General features: G+C 39.4%; 3 protein-coding genes across 10 annotated transcripts in view; 1 reads left to right on the forward strand and 2 right to left on the reverse strand.

The window, feature by feature from the left end:
* The window catches only part of kctd16b (potassium channel tetramerization domain containing 16b), a 19,670-nt gene extending 8,251 nt beyond the window's left edge, over window positions 1-11,419 (forward strand). For 2 of the 7 annotated variants that reach the window (XR_015519662.1, XR_015519663.1), the window contains exons 2-3: window positions 9,297-10,002; window positions 10,361-11,419. Coding sequence is in view for 3 of the 7 variants with exons in the window: in NM_001128752.1 (NP_001122224.1) it covers window positions 9,297-9,763 (467 nt within the window). In the remaining 4 variants the exon portion in view is untranslated. 7 annotated transcript variants of the gene reach the window in all.
* The window catches only part of pcyt1bb (phosphate cytidylyltransferase 1B, choline b), a 658,357-nt gene that overhangs the window by 357,117 nt on the left and 280,215 nt on the right, over window positions 1-21,025 (reverse strand). The gene's annotated exons all lie outside the window — the stretch shown is intronic.
* Window positions 7,598-21,025, reverse strand: part of grxcr2 (glutaredoxin and cysteine rich domain containing 2) — a 23,342-nt gene continuing 9,914 nt past the window's right edge. The window contains exons 3-4 of one of the 2 annotated variants that reach the window (XR_015520766.1): window positions 20,221-20,779; window positions 7,598-9,612 (exon numbers count right to left, since the gene is read on the reverse strand). Coding sequence is in view for 1 of the 2 variants with exons in the window: in XM_087301962.1 (XP_087158088.1) it covers window positions 20,606-20,779 (174 nt within the window). In the remaining variant the exon portion in view is untranslated. Of the gene's footprint in view, window positions 9,613-18,160; window positions 20,780-21,025 lie in introns of those variants that run through there. The other variant, XM_087301962.1, reaches the window with a different exon arrangement.

A 21,025-nucleotide genomic window follows, 5' to 3' on the forward strand; every position in this document is an offset into this window, starting at 1 on the left:
ATGTTATTTTGATGTCCAATAACAACGTTAAATGACGTTGATATTTGGTTGATTTTAGGTTGTTAGAAAGTGACCAAAATCCAACATCATATTGTTGTCAAATACTGATATTCATTCACTAGGTATGGCAACCAAAATCCAACATCTGATAGACAACATAGTGGTATCGTTTACACATCTTCAAGCTGTGACGTCATTAGACGTTGATATGTGGTTGGTTTTTGGTTGGACATTGACGTTGGTCTGACATTGAGTTCTAACGTCAACCCGATTTTCATTTCAATTTAATTTACCTTTATTTGTATAGCGCTTTTACATAGTAAATTGTTTCAAAGCAGCTTTACATAGAAGATCATAGTAAATACCAAACAAAATGCAACATCCCCACGACATTGGGGTACAACTTCAATCTGACATCATGTTGATGTCTTGTGCTTGCTGGGTGTTTAAGGCCATTTCGGTCCCCATACAGTAAACATCTGTCATCTTCTCATCAGTGACATGCATCTAAACAGTCTCTGGGTCAACGCGTGTTAAGATTTTGGACATCTTCTTGGACACTTTTAATGCTTCCAAACAGTTTGCTGCATTTATAAATCGCCCATGTCTTGAGGTAGTTCAATATGAGGCGATTTACCTTCCTTGTGTGATTTGATTAGACAGGAATTACACAACTGATGTTTCTAATCCCCATAGACAAGAAAAAATAAAGTAGTGACTGCAGGTTGGAGGAAAGTAGTGGAGTAAAAGTACTTATACTGCACTAAAAATGTACTCAAGTGAGAGTAAAAGTATACATTATTAAAACTACTCAGTAAATTACAATTCATGAGAAAAAGTAACTAATTACAGTAATTTTAATGTTTGTAATTAGTTACTTTACACCACTGATAAGGAGTAAGGACTAGGTGCCCTTTAAATGACTGAAGGACTTTCCTGCAAGTGGGCACGGGTGGCGATTGCAAATGTGCAAGTCCGAGAGTGCAAGCCTGAAAGTGCAAGTGCAAATCTGCAGCCAGACTTTTTTGAGAGAACATGCAAACTCCACACAAAAATGCAAACTTGCCCAATGGCCTTCTTTCTGTGAGGCGACATTGATAACCACTGAGCCACCGTGCTGCCCTCTATGCTAATATGGATTCTTTAAATTAAAATATATTCACCCAACAAGATATAAATGCACTAGCTCTCGTCTTTTGGATGAGACGTTAAACCAAGGTCCTGACTCTCTGTGGTCATTAAAAATCCCACAGCACTTCTCGTAATGAGCAGGGGTGTAACCCCGGTGTCCTGGCCTCTGTCAGGCCTTGCGATCATGGCCTCCCAATCATTCAATGAATGCGCTGTATAAATACACATTACATTACATAGCTCTAAACTGAAATAATGGTGCTATTTGGCTTATGAAACTATTGTTCTAGTGTGAGTGACGTCAAGCAGAGAAAGAGAAAGGGCATTTGTCAGGGCTACAGGTGCAAAAGAATAATTACACAGAACAGTCCAGCCAGAAATGTGTTTACCCTGTACTAGTAAGGCTTGTTCAGAACGATATTTTGAGCAGTTACTGTTACAGCAATGTCATTGATAAAAACATATGCAAGGAGAATTTTGGTTAAACAGGGAATTAAGTCCTTATATATTTTCTGTTTACATCTAAGTTCAAATTCAATCATCCAAGCAGAACAGAGCATGTTGTGACTGCTCGTAGTTTTCAGCTGGCAAGCCATGGTGAGAGCAATCTAGTGTGGCAGAACACAGTAGCGCTGAAGCCTGACAAAAGAGCAGATGTGTGAAAAGCTGTCACGTTATGAGAAAGTCTGCTAGAGCCTGTTCATCTCAGAGTGGAGAATTCAAGGAGAGCCAAAATATGTTGTACCTAATGGTCTACCACATACTGGGACGGATGCTGAAGACATGGTAGAGCAGATAATGTTTATCAAAGTGGAAATAGCATTTCTACCTCCTAAAGCATTATGTACAGGGCCAGTGTGAGGAAGTTTCTATTCGAAGTAATCCTTCATTATTATTATCATTATTATTATTATTATTAAATAGAATAAATAGTTAACGTTCATTTTCAGAACAATACCACAGTATAGCCCAGCCAACCTTGTGCTTTGTTCGTTCCAGTAGATTTCTGATTATTAATACAGCCTACCCTGCAATGCAGGATTTTCCAGCTGTTTGTTAAAGGAACGATCAGCACCAAACACTACTAATTTATCAGTAAGTCTAGTTTAGTTAGTTTATTTATATAGCACATTTTTTACAACACAACGTTACCCAAAGTGCTGAACACAATCAATACTAAAAATAAAATCTACTTCACATGCATAACAATTAAAACATAAGGCAAACTTCTCAACATTAAAAAGGCTCAAATACTAAGGAACAAAGATGGAGTTTCAGATGCTTTTTAAAAACAGATAGAGTTGGAGCATGTCTGATGTGGGGTGGAACCCCGTTCCAGAGTTTTGGGGCAATAACAGCAAAAGCCCGGTCCCCACTTCGCTTAAAACAGGACCTTGGTACAGAAAGAATAAATTCATCAGAAGACCTCAGTGACCTACAAGGATTATATACATGTAGCAGGTCTGACAAGTAAGGTGGTGCCAGATCGTTTAAGGATTTAAAAACAAAGATTAATAGTTTAAAATCAAATTTCATCATATGATATGCAAGGACCCCAACAGCTTTACTGTAGCCATTTTCTCAAGCGAAAATGACGTCGACTGAAACTTTCTGTCATACACCATGCCCACCAAAAGGGAACCCTTGGTAGTGGAAGCGCAAGCCTGTAAAGGTGACCCGTACCGACCCAAACTGTACCGTATTGTACTAGTCAGTGGAAATGAGTCATGAGTAATCCACATACGAAGAACAGACGCAAGCTTTGTCTTCCTCCAGATCACACAACAACAACACATATACTTAATACACAAATACTCTTCATTGAACATTGTAAAGCTCCTCGTCACAATAATTATTTGTGAAAATTGAATTCAATTTAAATTGTTGCTTCCTTTCTCTAGCTTGCAGAATATGTATTATGGATACAAAACTTTCTCCAGACTGCTCCGGACCTTAGACTGGGCCGGAGGCTTATCTTTTAACAAGACAATGGCTGCGTCCGAAACCGACTACTACTCAGTAGGTACTGTATTTGAATTTAAACATACTACTCGGCCGTTAGAAAAGTACGTTCTATACAGTATGAATGTGAAAGTATGAATGGAATTTGGACGTACTACATCTGCCATTTTCTCATGGTCACGTGACCTGCCTGTGTAATTTGCGTCGCTTCACTCCCATTCATGAATTCGCTCGCGGGGCATCATAGGATAGCGCAGCGTGCATGAGATGCGCACTCCAGAAGTAGTAAGTCATCCGGGTACTTCTCGCATACTGATTTTCGAATTCTATGAATTCGGGCATACTACTCGGCTCGCATACTGATTTTGGCGTACTATATAGTATGGAAGTATGCGGTTTCGGACGCAGCCAATGACCCTAAGCACACAGCTAAAATAACAAAGGAATGGCTTCACAACAACTCCATGACTGTTCTTATATGGCCCAGCCAGAGCCCTGTCTTGAGCATCTCTGGAGAGACCTGAAAATATCTGTCCACCAATCTGTTTTTGCCTTAATATAAGTTATTTTACGTTAGGACTCTTAGGCTTTATTGCAATGTTTATCTCAATGGACAGTGAGTTTACTTAACTAATAATGCAAAACATACAAAAGTAGCAAACACATTACATGCTTTCACTAATCTGTATATACAGCATGTATAGAATCAGAAAGTTCTCAAAATATAATTTCATCCTACAGTTTTTAAAGGAATGAAGGTGTAGGTTATATTGGTGATTGTTAAATGCAAAGCTTCTCTAAAAAAAGGTGTAAAAACACCAGCAAGAGATCAAACCTCAGCCAGGTAAGGGAAAGTAACGTAAAAGTCACTCAAAAGTAATATAATACGTTGCTTTGCATAAAAAGTAATTAAGTAACGCAATTAGTTACTTTTTTGGGGGTGTAACTCGATATTGTAATGAACTACTTTCAAAAGTATCTTTCACCAACACATGCCGAGCCTCCCTATACGCAACCCATACCGCTGAACCACCAGTGGCCGCCCCTTGCTCTTAAATGTGAGTCTGTTCTGTGCTTTCGCTTTGTTTAGGCATGAAACTCTGTGAAATAAATATAAATTAGGCGCGATTTCCTTTCCTTTTCATTACAGGCGCCGTCTCCCCTTCATATGCAATTCTCAAAACAGTCATATAGCAATGCATGACTGTCAGCTGATACGCTCTATAGTGATGAATAGACGCTGTTTCCCAAACGGATTCTGTACACGCGTTTTGAAGCGAAGTGAAAGTCTGGGTTTTGGGTGCGTATTCGAACAGACATATACACATAATTAATAATAATAACCTCTAAAGATGTCGATCTTGGTGGGTTTTTTTTTTTTCAAACACAACTAATTTTGTCCTAAATTAGCATAAAAAGTAAGGAGATCCCTTATTATGGTGGGCATATCCCTTATTTTCCCATCCCGATGTTGACAAGTATGTCTAGTAAAGTCAGCCATAGTGTATTTTATTAATTCAAAAAATCACACTGGCTACTGAAACAACATGCATTGTAATGTTTTGGATCTCTGTCTAGTCTTGACTAAAATGTAATTTAAAAACTCCTGCAATAGATCCAACGGTAAAATGCACAAATTCTTTTGAGACATGAAGCAGCACAAAAATGTGCTATTCAGTTGGAATTAACCTCCCATAAGACCATTTGGAAACTGAGAAATATGTGTAGTCTACAAAAAATAAAGTTGCAAAGCCTTGAGGGCATGAGGATGTTTTTTTTAATACACCTATTGTGCTGCAGTGGACAAAAATGATTGTAATATTCAGTTATATTCTGGATATGATGGAAATGCATGGACACATTCTGCAAACATTTTCAAGTCTGTTTGAAGTTCAAGGCCACTTTTTAGAAAGTATGGTGAGAAAGTCAAGTGAGAAGCTTCTAGTTTCATTTTCACTGAAGCTCTATGACTGAGAGTGCCACATAGAGATAAAATAACTGGCCACTTTATTAGGTACACTTTACTAGTGCTGTGTTGGACTCGTTGGCTGAACATCCATAATGCGACGGTCCTCTTCCGCAACATAACAAAGGTGCTCTATTGGATTGAGATTTGGTGACTTTGGATGCTATTTGAGTACAGGGAACTCATTTTCATGTTTAAAAAACCAGTCTGAGATGAGTTTATGACATGGCACGTTATGCTGCTGGAAGTAGCCATCAGAAGATGGGTACAGTGTGGTCAAAAAGGAACGGACATGGTCAGCAACAATACTCAGGTAGGCTGTGGCATTGACACAATGCTTAATTGGTACTAATGGGCCCAAAATGTGTCCAGAAAATATCTTCCACACCATTACACCTCCACCACCAGCCTGAACCATTGGTTCAAGGCAGGATGGATCCATGCTTTCATGTTACTGACGCCAAATTTTGACAGAGTTCGTCTTCTTAATGCACCCATGTCCCAGGTTGGCCAGCTTGGCAACACTGAGGGTGAGTTCACCCAGGAATTTACCGTGGTGAAAGAGCATTCAAGTGCGATAGGGAAATTCATCTACAGGTGGGCTTTCAAAACCGCTCGCCCCACCTACCCATCCACTTCGTCTGCTCCCTGCTGACAGTGCTCATCTGTAGATCCAAAATCTGCATTCATTCCATTCCACCAGCTAAATGGCAGCATCGAGGACCACGCAGATGATCATGTCCCCGCCTCAGGACGCTAATAAGTCTGGTAAACAGACCACGATGCATCCCTGAGATGGGTCATTCTGAGAAAAAGACATTTCCTCGGTGGAGGGCCGGGGATTCCCAAATCATTACAACCGGACTGCTGTCTTCCATTTTCACTTTCGAGTTGAGGGCAGAGTGATCGTCGTTTGCCTAGAGTGCCAGTTCAGCTTGCTCTGGCCCTGACTGTAAAGCAAAACTGAGGCCCCGTTTACACTAGTGCGTTTTAGTTTTAAAACGTCGTTTTAAATCAAAAATGATGCATGTCCACACTAGCGTTTCACCTAGCGTTCCTGAACATATCTCCGTCCACACTACGCTGCCAAAAACATATATCACATGACCATTCGCGCACTCTGGGCATGTGCTTTCTAGTTTAAACAGAAAGCATGTGTCACGCTCGGCATTTGGTTATTGTTAGTCAACAAACACCAGTTGAACAATGAACGCGATGGCAAAGAAAGCAAGAGAGGTATTTTTGTGGACAGACGACGAGGTCGAGTGAATGACTGCACAATGCAGACAGACACTAAACAGACAGTAGTGCAAACAACGCTCCCATTTCTGTGTCCATGTTGTTGTTTACAGTGAAGGCTGGTCTGCTGTCTTCAGGTAGCGTTAAAGCCGTGTGTTATAGCCATGTGATAGGGGCTTGACGAATCCCCCATCCACACTGAGACAGGGCAGCAGCGCTAAAGAATGAAAACGGCCTCTCCAGCGTTTCCAAAACGCTCCGTTTTCGGCGCTCGAAAACTCCGGCGTAGTGTGGATGTATGGCGTAACCGTAGCAAAACTTTTCAAACTAAAACGCACTAGTGTAAACGGGGCCTGAGTGTATTTACTTTAGAGAGATTTACTGTTCTCTGCAACACTGGATATTTTGATAACTGCTTGTGTAGGCCTTTTCATTTGTTCGCACAATGTCTCGGTTATATTTTGTAATGGAAGGATTGTGCAGGCGTGTGCCGTTTTTTTAAATCCAGCTGTAATCATCAAGCGGCCGAGACTGCACTTCAGATATAAGTCCATTCAGCATGATTCCGCCTATTCCAGCTTCTGTTACTACATGTACAAGTGTATCAATAATGAAAACTTTTGGATTTTATTTTTTGTTCTAAGACGCTCTTGGTTAGCCTACCTTTGACTGGAAAGTTCTCGCGGTAGTGCTGGATTAGGGGAATGCCTTGGGAAAATTGGGAAATCTTATCACCCTTATAGGTGACTAAAACACCCATCATCTGATTGGGATACAACCATTCTAAGCTCCAGGTTAGCACCGGCGTCACTGTTTTTGAACTGCAGCGAACCAAAAGGAATACTTCATATTACCGACGAGGTAAAGCAAAGAGGCATTTTCTGTTTGCGTCATAGCGCAAATTAAGTCTTTAGCCAATCAAGTTCACTCTTCTTCCATGAGCCCTTAGTCTTCAGCCCCACCTAGCCCTCATGGTAATCCAGCCCTGACTACGGCCAATTTAGCTTACCCAGTTCACCTATTCCATGCGGGGGACTTGTGGGGGAAACTGGAGCACCTGGAGGAAATCCATGCCAACACGGGGAGAACATGCAAACTCCACATAGAAATACAAACTGACCCAGTCGAGGCTCGAACCAGCAACTTTCTAGCTGTGAGGTGATTGTGCTTCCCACTGCGCCACCGTGTCACACACACCATTATGTTATATATTATAGCTGAAATTTCGTGGTCTTATGTTAAACATGGCATTTAATGTTACCACGTATGTGTTCAACAGTAAAAAAAAAAATAGGTTTATTGTTTGTTTTTTTTTTTGTTTTTTTGTCTGTGTGTGAACTGTTGTGTTTCACATTGGAAGATGGTAATTTTACACTCTCGATAAGCTCCTCAAATATCATTTGCTAAATGTGGACATAACTTCACAATTACCTTTTAAATTACTTTTTAAATTATAACTATGTTGACCCGACTTTCAGTGTAAACATTCATATAGAAGGCTAATGGGCTTGATCAGTGAATCACTGTGAATCATTTTTGACACCCGACTTTTATTTGCATAATTAAATGCAAATGAGCTGAAGTTGCGTAATTAAAATCTGACATGGATCAGTGTTGTGTAATAGTGCAGATCAATGCAGTGAAGAATAACACACATAGTTAACCGGTGACAGGCCTTTGAAATCAGCCTTGTATTTTTTTTCTTTGCCCTGTAAAGGAATAATTCTGAATCTCTGTCATGCACTCATCTCACGATGCAATGCCAATCAGAGTTTTTGTCTTGTTTCTAGTCTAAATATCTAAAAATATAAGGTCAAGAAGATAACAAAATATATTGTTTTGTTTTTAAAAAATAATATGTGAAAATAATCATTTGTGAGTTTTTCCTCAAACAAGCAAAATAATCTTGTTTTTCTTTATCCCATTGGCATAAAACAAACCTAAGTAAGAAAAGCATTTTTGCTGTGTATGATCACAGCTTTTTTACATGCTGCATGTTTTCACCTACACTAAAAAGTCAGATTGTACTAACCTAATGTGATCGATTACTAGTCAATTTACAAAAAGCCATAAAGTCTAAAATAGCATTTAAAGATGTTTGTCTTCCCTATTTTTTTTAAAAACAGTGGTCAAGTACAATAGCATTTCATTAAGAATTCAGCATATGATATGATGATATGAAAAAGTTATAAATAACCCAAAGTATTTCAGAGTTTGAGCAGGACAATTTTAAATGAAGTTTAATTTTGAACAAATTTCTATGTGCTCATGATTAACCCAGCTGGTCCACATTAGGTAATCATGATCCTCCAATCAAAGGATCCCAAGTCACTATATATATCCTCATTTCCTCTCTACAACTCATCTGGAAGAAACCTCCCTCCTCCCCTTCTTCCTCCTTTATCCAGAATGGGTGGCACGGTGGCCCAGTGACTAGCACTGTTGCCCTACAGCAAGAATACCTATGGATTTGGGTTCTCGCTGAGCCATCTGGTATTTCTGTGAGGAGTTTGCATATTCTCCCCGTGTCCATGTGAGTTTTCCCCGGGTTCCCCGATTTCCTCCCACCATCCAAATGTGCTCTATATTATAGATAAAATAAGCCTAAACCTTTTTTTTTTTATAATGTCTTACTTTCAGGAAGTTCGCCTTGACCTCAGCAGCGGGGGAGTTTGAGATCGCCCTGAGCTCAATCTCCCCTCACCCTGCAAAAGGGGGGGAGCCCTGGGCTCGAGGATCCCTTGAGCTCAGGGTTCTCTCCTGGGACAGCATGCCAAACAAGCTATGTATAAATCATGAGCTAAGTGTGAACTCTTGAAATAATAATTTTTTTCTCTAATGTGATTGTTGATGAAACAGAGCTCGGGGCTCTCTCCCAGGACAGGATGCCAAACAAGCTTTAAAATCAATCATCTACTAAGTGTGAACTCTTGAATATGTTATTGTGCTCACATCCATGTGTTTAAACTGTTTTTAAAAAAAATTTCTCTACCTCCAGGTGGTCCATCTCGCTGGTCATCTCCGCCTTGCGAGTGTTGCTGCAAGGGTCACAAAGGTGAAGCTGAGGGTGAAGGTGAGAGTGGAACCTCTTTCAACGAGCTCTCCACTTCAAGCTCAGAGAGTCATTCTGAGGCCAGCTCTCCACAAGGTACCGTCATCTGTGGCCCGGTGAGCCGGCAAACACATGTGCAAACATTAGATAGGCCTCCCAAGAAAGGTCCTGTTCAACATCTCCTTCAGCAGCAACAGTCCGAGCACCGCCGTAAGAGCGACCTTCTCCGGACACTCACTGCAAGTTCCCGAGACACTAGCACCTGCAAGAAACGGCCAGCAAAAGAAAAGTTGTCTGTGGAAGAGGAGCTGGAGAAGTGCATCCAGGACTTTCGCAAGATCAAGATTCCTGAGCACTTCCCAGAACGCAAGTACATGTGGCAGGCTGACCTTCTGCGCAAATACCGTCTCTGAGAGATAGCAGCTTTCGACTGTAAAGTGCAAGATACAATAATGTACGTGTTCACTACCACTACTATTGCTAGTCTACTCACACTACTACTGCCTTTTGTCAGTGTTGGCTGATATACCAAGTGACCACTTCGTCTTCTAGAAAACCAATTGTTTACTTGTGTTGTTGGTTTTGCTCCCTTGCTGAGCTACACATATTTACGTTTAAGTGTGTGTTTGTTACAACTGAATTCTTGACCTCAGTATGTTAGCCCTGCTAAAAAATCCAGCTTAAACCAGCCTAGGCTGGTTGGCTGGTTTTAGCTGGTCGACCAGGCTGGTTTTAGAGGGGTTTTGGCCACTTCCAGGCTGGTTTCCAGCGATTTCCAGCCTGGTTTTACCAGGCTGGAAAATGACCAGCTAAATCCAGCTAAAACCAGCTTGACCAGCCTGGTTTAAGCTGGACATAGCTGGTTTTGGCTAGGCTCCCAGCCTGCTAGGCTGGTCAAGCTGGTTTTAGCTGGTCATCTCCCAGCCTAACCAGCTAAGACCAGGCTGGAAATGGCTGGAAACCAACCTGGAAGTGGCCAAAACCCCTCTAAAACCAGCCTGGTTGACCAGCTAAAACCAGCCAACCAGCCTAGGCTGGTTTAAGCTGGATTTTTCAGCAGGGAGTGCTACAGTGGCGGATTTGAGGTGCTCCAGAGGTTGAAAGATGAATGTGAATCCACCTCATAAATAATGCATGTGGTCCCAACTGTGCCCTTTCTAAGAATAGTCACTGCCTGGGCGGATATTAGAGCTGGCTTCAGTTTCAACACTCAAAGAGGCGCAGACCATAGAGCCAAATGTGTTTTTGCTTTTTTGGATTCTTTATGTCCCATTTTCATACCTCAGCCAAGCTACCATCACTGGCTTGCAGACCCTTCCACATACAGTTAAGATATAAATCAGTTGTGTGTGAAAACTTAATACCATCACAAGGCAACCACACGGCTTCTATGCAGGATCAGTTGGCTTTTAAGCTCATCCTGTTTATATGTTGATAAAGAACCAGCGATAAGACATGCAGAAAAGAAATTATTTTGACAATACTAAGCAACTTCTTGAAATAGGCCAGCAAGAAGAAGCATCTGGCACATGTTTTGTAAGCCATTTTGTCTGTGTCTGCTGCTTTTAGGTGCTCACATAATCATGTCCTGCTTTCCTGCCAAGCAGAGCCTGTTTAAAATGATGTCTGGCGTATCAGCAGCTTCACCCCCCATTGTTCAGTCCTTTTCATGTTTTCTTTTTTACCAACAGGAAAGCCAGTAGCATAAGACTGACAAAACTGTATGCGTGAGATTAAACTAATATATGGATGCATCAAAAGGATGTCGCAGAACACACCGCAGAAAGGTGTTGTTTGGTGTTGGTGTTGACTTGAAAAGGTCTAGATCGTTGTACGCATGCCAGTGTATACCATTTGTCAAACCTTTTGTGATACTGTTATAACATACCAAAAATACAGAGACAAAGATAAAGCACAAAGTGTGGATTGTGTCTGCTGATGTTTGCCACAGATGTACTGTATATTGTTGTATAAAAGAGAGCACAATCTGAGATTGTCTGAGATGTCTTTAGCTACAAGCATAGAGCATTTAAAATGTACAAGTACATACAATAAAGTTCTATAAAACAGTTTTGCCTGAATGATTTACAGCAACTTGGAATACGCAAGTACAAAGAGCATAAAGTCACCAAGAGGCGACACTCTAGTGCAATTTAGGAGACAGCCACTAGATGGCGCGGCGGCCATTATGGAATGAAAACTTCAATAGAGCAACAGCATATTATAAGTCTGTAAAATAAGCTATTAAAAGTGCTGATGAGTTGTATTATCGTCTTTCAGGTTGTATCTCAGCTTTAATTTGCTTTTTAGATAAATAAATAAAAAACAAAGCAGCTGCTTGCCATCGCAACAGCAATAAGATCCAATGAACAGCTGATCGCTTTCACTCCAAAATGGCGGAATCTGCAATGGAACGTTCTATTGAGTGTCGCCTGTTCATTCTAAGCTCTTTGGTATGTATCTGTGTTTTGCATATGTATGTGTGTAACGGAGGCCAGCTAGTGTGTGCTGTGCAGGTAAACCTCACTCCTCTGACCTCTAAAGGTGCTCTAGCGACTGACACTAGAGGTCATGGTCTTTAGCCTCCTTGGTAGAGCAACTGACTCCCATGCGGCAGGTTGCCGGTTCGATACTAGCTCGGAGTGGGTTGGATGGCGTAAGACTGGCAGAGTTACATGTGTATGTATGTGTAGTACAGTGCATCCAGAAAGTATTCATATCGCTTTATGTTTGCCACATTTTTTGTATGTTACAGCCTTATTCCAAAATGGATTCAATTCATTTATTTCCTTAAAATTCTACACACAATACCCCATAATGACAATGTAAAAAAATAGTTTTTGAAATTGTTGCAAATTTAATAAAGTAAAAAAGCTGAAAAACCACATGCACATCAGTATTCTCAGCCTTTGCTCAATACTTTGTTGATGTGCCTTTGGCAGCATTTACAGCCTTAAGTCTTTTTGAATATGATGCCACAAGCTTGGCAAACCTGTCTTTAGGAATTTTTGCTCATTAGTACCTTTCAAGCTCTATCAGGTTGGATGGTAAGCGACGTTGTACAGCCATTTTCAGATCTCTCCAGAGATGTTTAATAGGATTTAGGTCTGGGCTCTGACTGGGCCACTCAAGGACATTCACTGAGTTGTTGTGAAGCCACTCCATTGATATTTTGGTAGTGTTCTTTGGGTCATTGACCTGCTGGAAGATAAACCTTTTTAAATTTGTAAAATACAGTAAAACACCCTAAATCTGTTGAATCGCGTCAATCTGTCGGTGGCGGTAGAGTTTGCAGCTGGATATTATTAAGAGATCACTGATAGTTAGATAGCTCCGCCAGAGCCCGTCTGAAGCTCATATTCAAGTTTGTTTTACATTCTATGACAGAAACACCAATAAGCCTTGCTAGATCCTCCTGTATGGGCGCGCATCCATTATAAAACACTCACAGGACAATTAATTTGGCAAGATTTGGCAATTAAGCAAGATTTCAGGTGGCGCCCTGTCGCATCACAATAAATTCCACAGCTAGTGTACATATAAGAAACGTATTAGCTTTCTCTTGGACATACTTTTATTTAAACAAAGCAATTGTTCATTTAAACTACTTAGAAAGAAAGTAAATCAGAAGTAAATCGCTGTAATGCATTACACACGTGCACTGTTTTAAAACATTTTAAACATGTGAAACTTACTTTTGATCACATTTGGTGATGATTGATGCTCCTAGTGAACTGAACACACCTTTTATTCCCGGTTGCTTTGCGCACATCTGGTCTTGTTGACATGATTATACACAAGACTACCGGGACAAGTTAATGTGCGCAGCTGTCAATCAATTCGGTGGGCTGGGGGACAGCACGCCTATTTCAAGTTACGGTCTATCTGAAAACCGCTCTAATTGGTCCATTGTTTTTATGTTGTTAAATTGAAAACAAAAGGACTGTGTGTGTGTATTTCACCCCAATATGACGGTCTATACACTATACCCCAGGCCCGGATTGGCTAATCGAGAGGACCGGGAGATTTCCCGGTGGGCCGGTCCGTTTTTTGGCCGCGAGGGCCGGTGTCCCTAGCTCCAGAATCTGTTGCTCTAAGCAGTAACACTTTTTAAATTTATTTATTTATTTACTTGACCACAGTCTTTTCATTCATTATTTTACTGCAGCTCTGTTTTTTTCTTATATAACCAGCCTGCAGGTTAATGATCATATTACTCAGATGAGTCACTTTGTATAAATCATCTATTGTGGTTTAGTGGTTAGCACGTTAGATTGCGACGTTGCCGACCTGGGTTTGATCCTCGTCTGAGTATGTTATTTATTTTTTCTTTTTTTCATTTTTATTTTTAAGACATATAATACAGTTAGGGTTGTTGAACATTTAAAGTTCTAAAGCAGCTTTTTTCTCAAAAAAAAAAAAAAAAAAAAACGTGATAGTGTAATTAAAAACTGAATTGGAAATGTCCTTATTTTAATATAGTCATTCGTGAACTGAAGTGGGCCGGTCTGAGGCTTGAAACTCCAGGGATGAAAAAGAAGCCCACTCCGGCCCTGCTATACCCACACACATGTCTGTCTAAACAGCTTGAAAAGTAGATTTTCACCATAGGTGCCCTTTAAAATCATCTAAAAAAATAATCGTTTGCTTCTGTAGCTTGAATGTACTGTAGTTGTAATGTGGTTCAGAATGTATGCTGTTTAGTGAAAGATGAAAGAAACCAAGACCTGGCTTCATATAAAGCAAAGCAAAATAAAATATTAATGAGGTTTGATGCTGTGCCATTTAGCCCTTCGCAGTTTGCAATATTACAAAAGTGAGACATGGACCATTTCACTTGATGCCAATAAAATGAACAGTTATTATTGTTTCTCTGTAACAGTCATTATTTTTATGATCTTCCTATTCAACAAGACGGTATTGTTCAAAAAAATGCAGTTATGTCAGCAGGGACCCTCCAATATTTTCTTGGAATACTTTCCTGTAATGAACAATATGATGTCTCATCTTGAGAGAACTGGGCTGGAGGCCTTTTACTAACACAATATTAATAAAGCAACTGCCACACACATTTGACCAGCTCTGCTCTTTCAAACACAAGCAATAAAGTGAATAGCGGAAAACATCTCTGATCCTTGACACAGCACAAGACACTGACATCACAGAATCCTGTCAAAACATTAGCTGCAGGCTTGCTCACCCCACTCAAGACTGTTGACATTGTGTACATTCAGTTGCTATCTAATTTAACAAGGTAAAGTTTGGGTTGGCTAGTTTGAGAAAATATACTTTTTTTAAAACAGCTCTGACACACTTTGTGCTCTATTTTGACAATCCATGCGCAAAGTGCAAAGCTCAAAAGTAATTAGGGCGTGTCAGAATCCACTTTTGCTAATTTAAGGATAGAAAAATCCGCTTTCCGCCATGGCGCATGGTCTAAAAGGATTGAGCTTATTTTCTTAATGAGTTATAGGTGTGTTTTGAGAATAAACCAATCAGAGTCTCATTCCCTTTAAGAGTCAGTTGATTTACGCCATAGCGCATTTGCTATTTAGATGATGACTACAAAAGTGGAAAACTGAGCATTTCACTAGCAAGAAAACAGTTAAACAGAGCATCTACAGCGCGAGAATGAGAGATAAGGCGTCTCATTATCTACTTTCACTTTCGCTCTGGTGGATAGAGAAACCTTTACACACAGACATCAATTAGCCTATAAATAATTAATTTCGTTTGTTAAGCGCAAAGATTTGTTTCTAAGCTATTTCTAAATTCAGTTCTAATTTCCGGCAAATAAATAAATGAACAATAATAACAAAGTGTGTTCAAAAACCTGAGTTATATTCTAATACACCCATATGTGCCCCATATGGTCTAAAACCTGACAGGTGGACAAATCTAAGCTTATTTTTAATAAAACAAATATAAATATGGATATAATAAATAATACTGCTAATAATGATAACATTATACAAAAGCAAATTGTAATGAATAAATTGAAAAAGCCTCCCGAGATGAAGAAGGCATAAAAGTTTGCTTTTTATATTTATGTAGGCTAGAAAATAATGTTTTGTAATATTTTAATCCTTTATATTTATATCCTATTGACTATATATCCTTACTCCTAGTGGTAGTATATACACATATACACTTACTCCTAGTGGTACGCGAAGGAATCGCTGAGTAATAAATTTGATGCATACGATAACACCAATGTGATCAGCATTGGCTGTTCTATAAAGCCTACGATCAAATTGTTGTGCTTAGATTGTTTACTGTCGCCCCACAGCAAGAAGGTCGCTGTGTCATTGGTTCAAACCTCGGCTCAGTTGGCGTTTCTGTGTGTAGTTTGCATGTTCTCCCTGCCTTCGCGTGAGTTTCCTCCGGGTGCTCCGGTTTCCCCCACAGTCCAAAGACATGCGGTACAGGTGAATTGGGTAGGCTAAATTGTCCGTTGTGCATGAGTGTGTGTGTGAATGTGTGTGTGTGGATGTTTCTCAGAGATGGGTTGTGGCTGGAAGGGCATCCCCTGCGTAAAAACTTGCTGGGTAAGTTGGCGGTTCATTCCGCTGTGTCAACCCTGGATTAACAAAGACACTAAGCCAAAAATAAAATGAATGAATGAATGAATGAATAAAAGGGGCATGATGGGTCCCTTTTAAGTATAACCAACACAATCTCACGGCAATTCGTAACTTTTTCATTTAGTGGCTAATTCGTATGAATTCGTACGATCTAATTCGTACAATTTAGTACGATTTGCTTATCCCCCAATGACGGTTGGGGTTAGGGGTGGGGTTAGGTGCCACGCCTCCTTTTTAAAATCGTACCATTTCGTACGACTGAACTCGTACGAATTCGTACGAATTAGCCACTAAACTGGCAAAACGTAAAATATTTACGTTTTCTCGTGAGATCAGGCTGGTATAACAGCAAAATATAGATTTACTTGAAGCTTACAATCACTCTTACTCTCCCAGTTGTTTAAGACAGCTCCAGAGGTGTTTCCAGTGGTTAGAAGTTGCCAGTAGTGGTTTTTGATGGCGCTGTAGAGTAGAACAGAACACATTTACAACAATATTCTTTTCATAGGTCATTTTTCAGTGACCTTCAGACTTGTTGATTGAATGGTGATGTTCTAAAACGGAGACGGGAGCAAACTTCCACTTTGTAAAAAAGCACTGGCTGTAATTACTGAGCATTTTTCACAAAGTTTATCTTGCTTTTATCCTTTACATTGTTATTGACCTTCTGGGGTCCATTTCACAAGCAACGACGTAACTCATGGCTGAACTATCATAGTGTGATGCATCGTTTGGGAAAAGATCGATGTAGTGACGAGTGTTTCCCAAAACGAGTAGTTTGTCTGTTGCAGATCCATCGCTTGAACCACGTCAGTTATAACGTAAAATGCCCATAATGATGCTCTAAACGGGGTGAAGTAACAACTTCTTTAGAGAAGAACCCCATCATTTATTTGTGCAAATTATATTGTTTTACAAGCACTCGCATTAAAAAAAAAAAAAGAATCCAATATTAGTTTTGGTAAAAACATTTCCATAATTTTCCATATTAACTGAAATATACATAAATGGCACATATAGAGCTTATGTTTTCTTTACAAATATTATTGAGAACATTACATATTCTATTCTAAATTAACATAAAATCACTTACAAAAGCAAACACGTATTCTAATATCATATATAAATCATATAAATAAATAAATAATGGGGCGATTTATTAAGAAATTAAATTTAATATTTATTATTTATTAGGAAATATAAAAAATCATATTTTAATAATAATATTAATGATGATGATGATGATTACTATTATTATTATTAAAGTAGGATATTGATTATTTATTTAGTATTTTTTGAAAAGTCTACTTTTACAGTTTTACACATGAAAACCACTGCAGAGATGTTCTAACCAGCAGGCCCATGTCATATGCAGTAAATATACTTAATAAATAACCTACTATAAATGAAAAGCATTAATGTAGGCTATTTTTTACGTAAGCTTTGAAGACCTAACATTAATTCCGCTTTTAAATAAAAGGTCAACTATAGCTTTCGTCATGAGCCACGGCTGTGTTCAAAATGACATCAATGTGCACTGCAAAGGGAGCGCAATTGTAAATATTCGAGATCGCTAAAACTGAACTTTAAAAACACTTTGAAAGCAAATTACACCTAAGAGTGATCGCTTTTTTAATCATTACAAATTTAAATGTTAGAATGCTTTAAACGAAAAAGGCATAGGGGGATAACTACAGCTCCAGAGGTGTAATTGCAAGCATACAAGTTTGCGATGTTCGCGAATGTTCATTGGAACGATGGATTTAGGAAACGCCAAATCAAATAGCTCTGTTCATAATAACAGAACTGGCAACCTTAGTTGGCTATGGCTAACGATGGTTTTCGGAAACGCACCCCTGATTGTTTGCTACAGTACCTGCCTCGACCTCAGCCTGTTACCGTTTTGCTCTTTGAATTTGCCCCTTTATATTGATGATTTTGCTCTCTTTATAGGCTTTTTAATAAAAGGCTGCGAATGAATCCCTTGACTTTTCAGTCATCACAACACTGATAGTGTGCTCAAAGCTGGAATAAAAAGTACAGCCTTGTGCCAGTTTGCATTGTTGCTTTAGTGCCATAGATAATAGTTTTCTTTGGATATTTCCATTTTTGGGAGTCCCACAGATAACTAAATTCCCGCTACAATATAACGGCACATACACTAGTCCCATTGCATGGGTTTGCAAATCTTTGGTATGGAGACAGAGATGTGCACAAAGTCATTCAGGAGATTAATAATGTTTTTATTATCAACGGCAAACAGTCAATCAAACGGAATCTTTAAGGCAAAGCAGGCATCATCATTCGTCAGCAACTTGAGGTTTGTCACTTACTATTGCCTGCTTTATGGTTTAAAATGTTTGAAGAAAGACAAGGTGGAAAATGTGTTAGTTTCCTTTCTAATGTCAGAGTATATCACAATATATTATCCTAAATTTCTAACTTCCTAAAATCCTAACTCTTAGAAATTCACCATTCATTCATTTTCTTTTCGGCTTAGTCCCTTTATTAATCTGGGGTTGCCACAGCGGAATGAACTGCAACTTATACAGCACATGTTTTACGCAGCAGATGCCCTTCCAGCCACAACCCAATACTGGGAAACAACCATAAACACTCATTCACACACATACACTAGAGCAGTGGTTCTCAAACTGTGGTAGGTGTACCACTAGTACACTTACAACACACACTTAATACACTTACTACATTTACTCCAAGTGGTACGCGAAAGAATCGCTGATTAATAAATTTGATGCATATGATAACACCAATGTGATCAGCATTGGCTGTTCTATAAAGCCTACGATCAAAGCGTTGTGGTTAGATTGTTAACTTTAGTGCATTTCGTTTTTAGTCATCAGCTGGTAAAAATAAATTCAATTGGTGCAGAATTAAAAAATAAAAGAAGAAAGAGGTGTGTGTGGTGCTTGCAGAGCAGATACGCGGTAGAGCAGTGGTCCCCAACCCTTGGCCCACAGACCTGCACCGGTCTTTAGATCAATTGGTACCAGGTCGCACAAAAAATCATTAATTATTTCCATTTTAAATGACCGTATTCTCTTGTTACATCTCGATCACTTGAGCACCAAAATTTAACCTATGAACTGCAGCATGATGCGCTTTTAGTACACTTCGTTATTATTGTTCATTTATTTGTTTGCTGGAAATTAAAACTGAATTTAGAATCCGTTTTCAAACAAATCTTCGTGCCTAAAAAACAAAATTAAATATGTCTTCAATGGAGTGCGAACAACACCGTTACCTTATCCATGAAAGTAAAGGAGTAAAGAGTGAAAGTAAAGAGGCCGATTGGAGAAGGCTCGTTCTTTATCCTCGCGCTGCTGATGGTCTGTTTAACTCACTGGTCTGTTTTGTCTCTGGAGAAATGTAAAGTCTGGCATGTAAATAGCAAATGTGCCAAGGTGCGACAAAATTGACTCTTGAAGGGATTTGGAGATAAGACTCTGATTGGTTTAATGCATGTTATGCTCAAAACACACCTATAACTCATTAAGGCAATAAGCACAACATCATGCGCCACGGTATAGAGCTTATTTTTCCATCCTTAAAGCAATAGTGGATTCAAACTCTCCCATAATGCGTTTGCCGCACATGGTTTAAGACTTTCCGCCTAGATCGCTAAAATAGTTTTACCTTTCTTTCTTTTTTGTCTTTTTTTGTCATTCTTTTTATTTTTTATTTTGATTTATATAAAATCTTTTTATTTTTTATTTTTCTTTCTTGATTTTTTACAATTTCTTCTTTTTCATTCTTTTTCTTTTCTTTTGTTCTTTTTTTTCATTTAGCTTTATGGCTAAATTTTTAACTTAAATGCAGAAGTTCATAGACGCGCTTATGTATTCCAGGTGCCCTCAGTTGAAAACATCTTAACTTTTCAGGATGCCGTACCGGGAGTCACGTGACACGAACCAACTGAACAGCTGCATATTTTGTATGAAATAGAATTTCGTTGAATGAATATGACCCTGCCTCGGTTTTGAACTGTGCAGTGCTGTAGCTGCTTAATTTGGCCAACTACGCTACTTTATTTCAATACTGGTCATTATGGTGGTACTTAGAGAGACAATTTTTTTTTCTGAGGTGGTACTTGGTAAAAAAAAGGCTGCGTCTGAAACCGCCTACTACACAGTAGGTACTGCATTTGAATGTAAACGTACTACTCGGCCGTTAGAAAAGTACGCTCTATACAGTATGAATGTGAAAAGTATGAATGGAATTCGGACGTACTACATCCGCCATTTTGTCATGGTCACGCGACTTACCTGCGTCATTTGCGTCGCTTCACTCCCATTCATGAATTCGCTCGTGGGGCATCATGGGATAAAGCAGCGTGCACGGGATGCGCACAACAGAATCTCGACGGAAGTAGTAAGTCATCCGGGTACTTCTCGCATACTGATTTTCGAATTCTATGAAGTCGGACATACTACTCGGCTCGCATACTGATTGTAGTGTACTATATAGTATGGAAGTATGCGGTTTCGGACGCAGCCAAAGTTTGAGAATCACTGCACTAGAGTATCATTGCATATTTATTTTCAAAAGCATTTCTGCCCTCAAGCTCTTGTATTTACACGCTGATCCAAAAGTCACTTTCAGTCAAAGGGTTTGAATTCTTCCCAATACGGCTTGGCAGCACCATATGTGTTAGTGTGCGCAGGACTGGCAGCGCTCTCTGCCGTCAGGGTTACACGCTGGACAGCGCAGTTCTCTGATTGACTCATTGAAGCGGTTGGCCAGCATGGACAGTTTGCTGCCATGACAAAGTGAGCACGGCGCACAACCCGAACCTCCACACTGTTCACAGGAGCTTGCATCTGGCTGCACAAAAAAAAAAAAAAAAAAAGTCATGTAAACAAAGCAGAAAGTGCACAAGCAATCAAAATGATAAGACAAAGTGCATACTTAAAGCCTGCAGCTGGCAGTGTTGTTTTCATATATTAAATATGCTGTTAAAGTTTACAATGTGCAAAATCTGCAACAAGATAAATAGGTAACACTTTATAATAACTACACACTATGAACCATTTATTAAGCATTAGTATCTAGTGAATTCATCATCTGTTA

This window comes from Danio rerio, chromosome 21 (genome assembly GCF_052040795.2).
Source record: "Danio rerio strain M-AB ecotype USA chromosome 21, GRCz13ab, whole genome shotgun sequence".
Classification (NCBI taxonomy): Eukaryota; Metazoa; Chordata; class Actinopteri; order Cypriniformes; family Danionidae; genus Danio; species Danio rerio.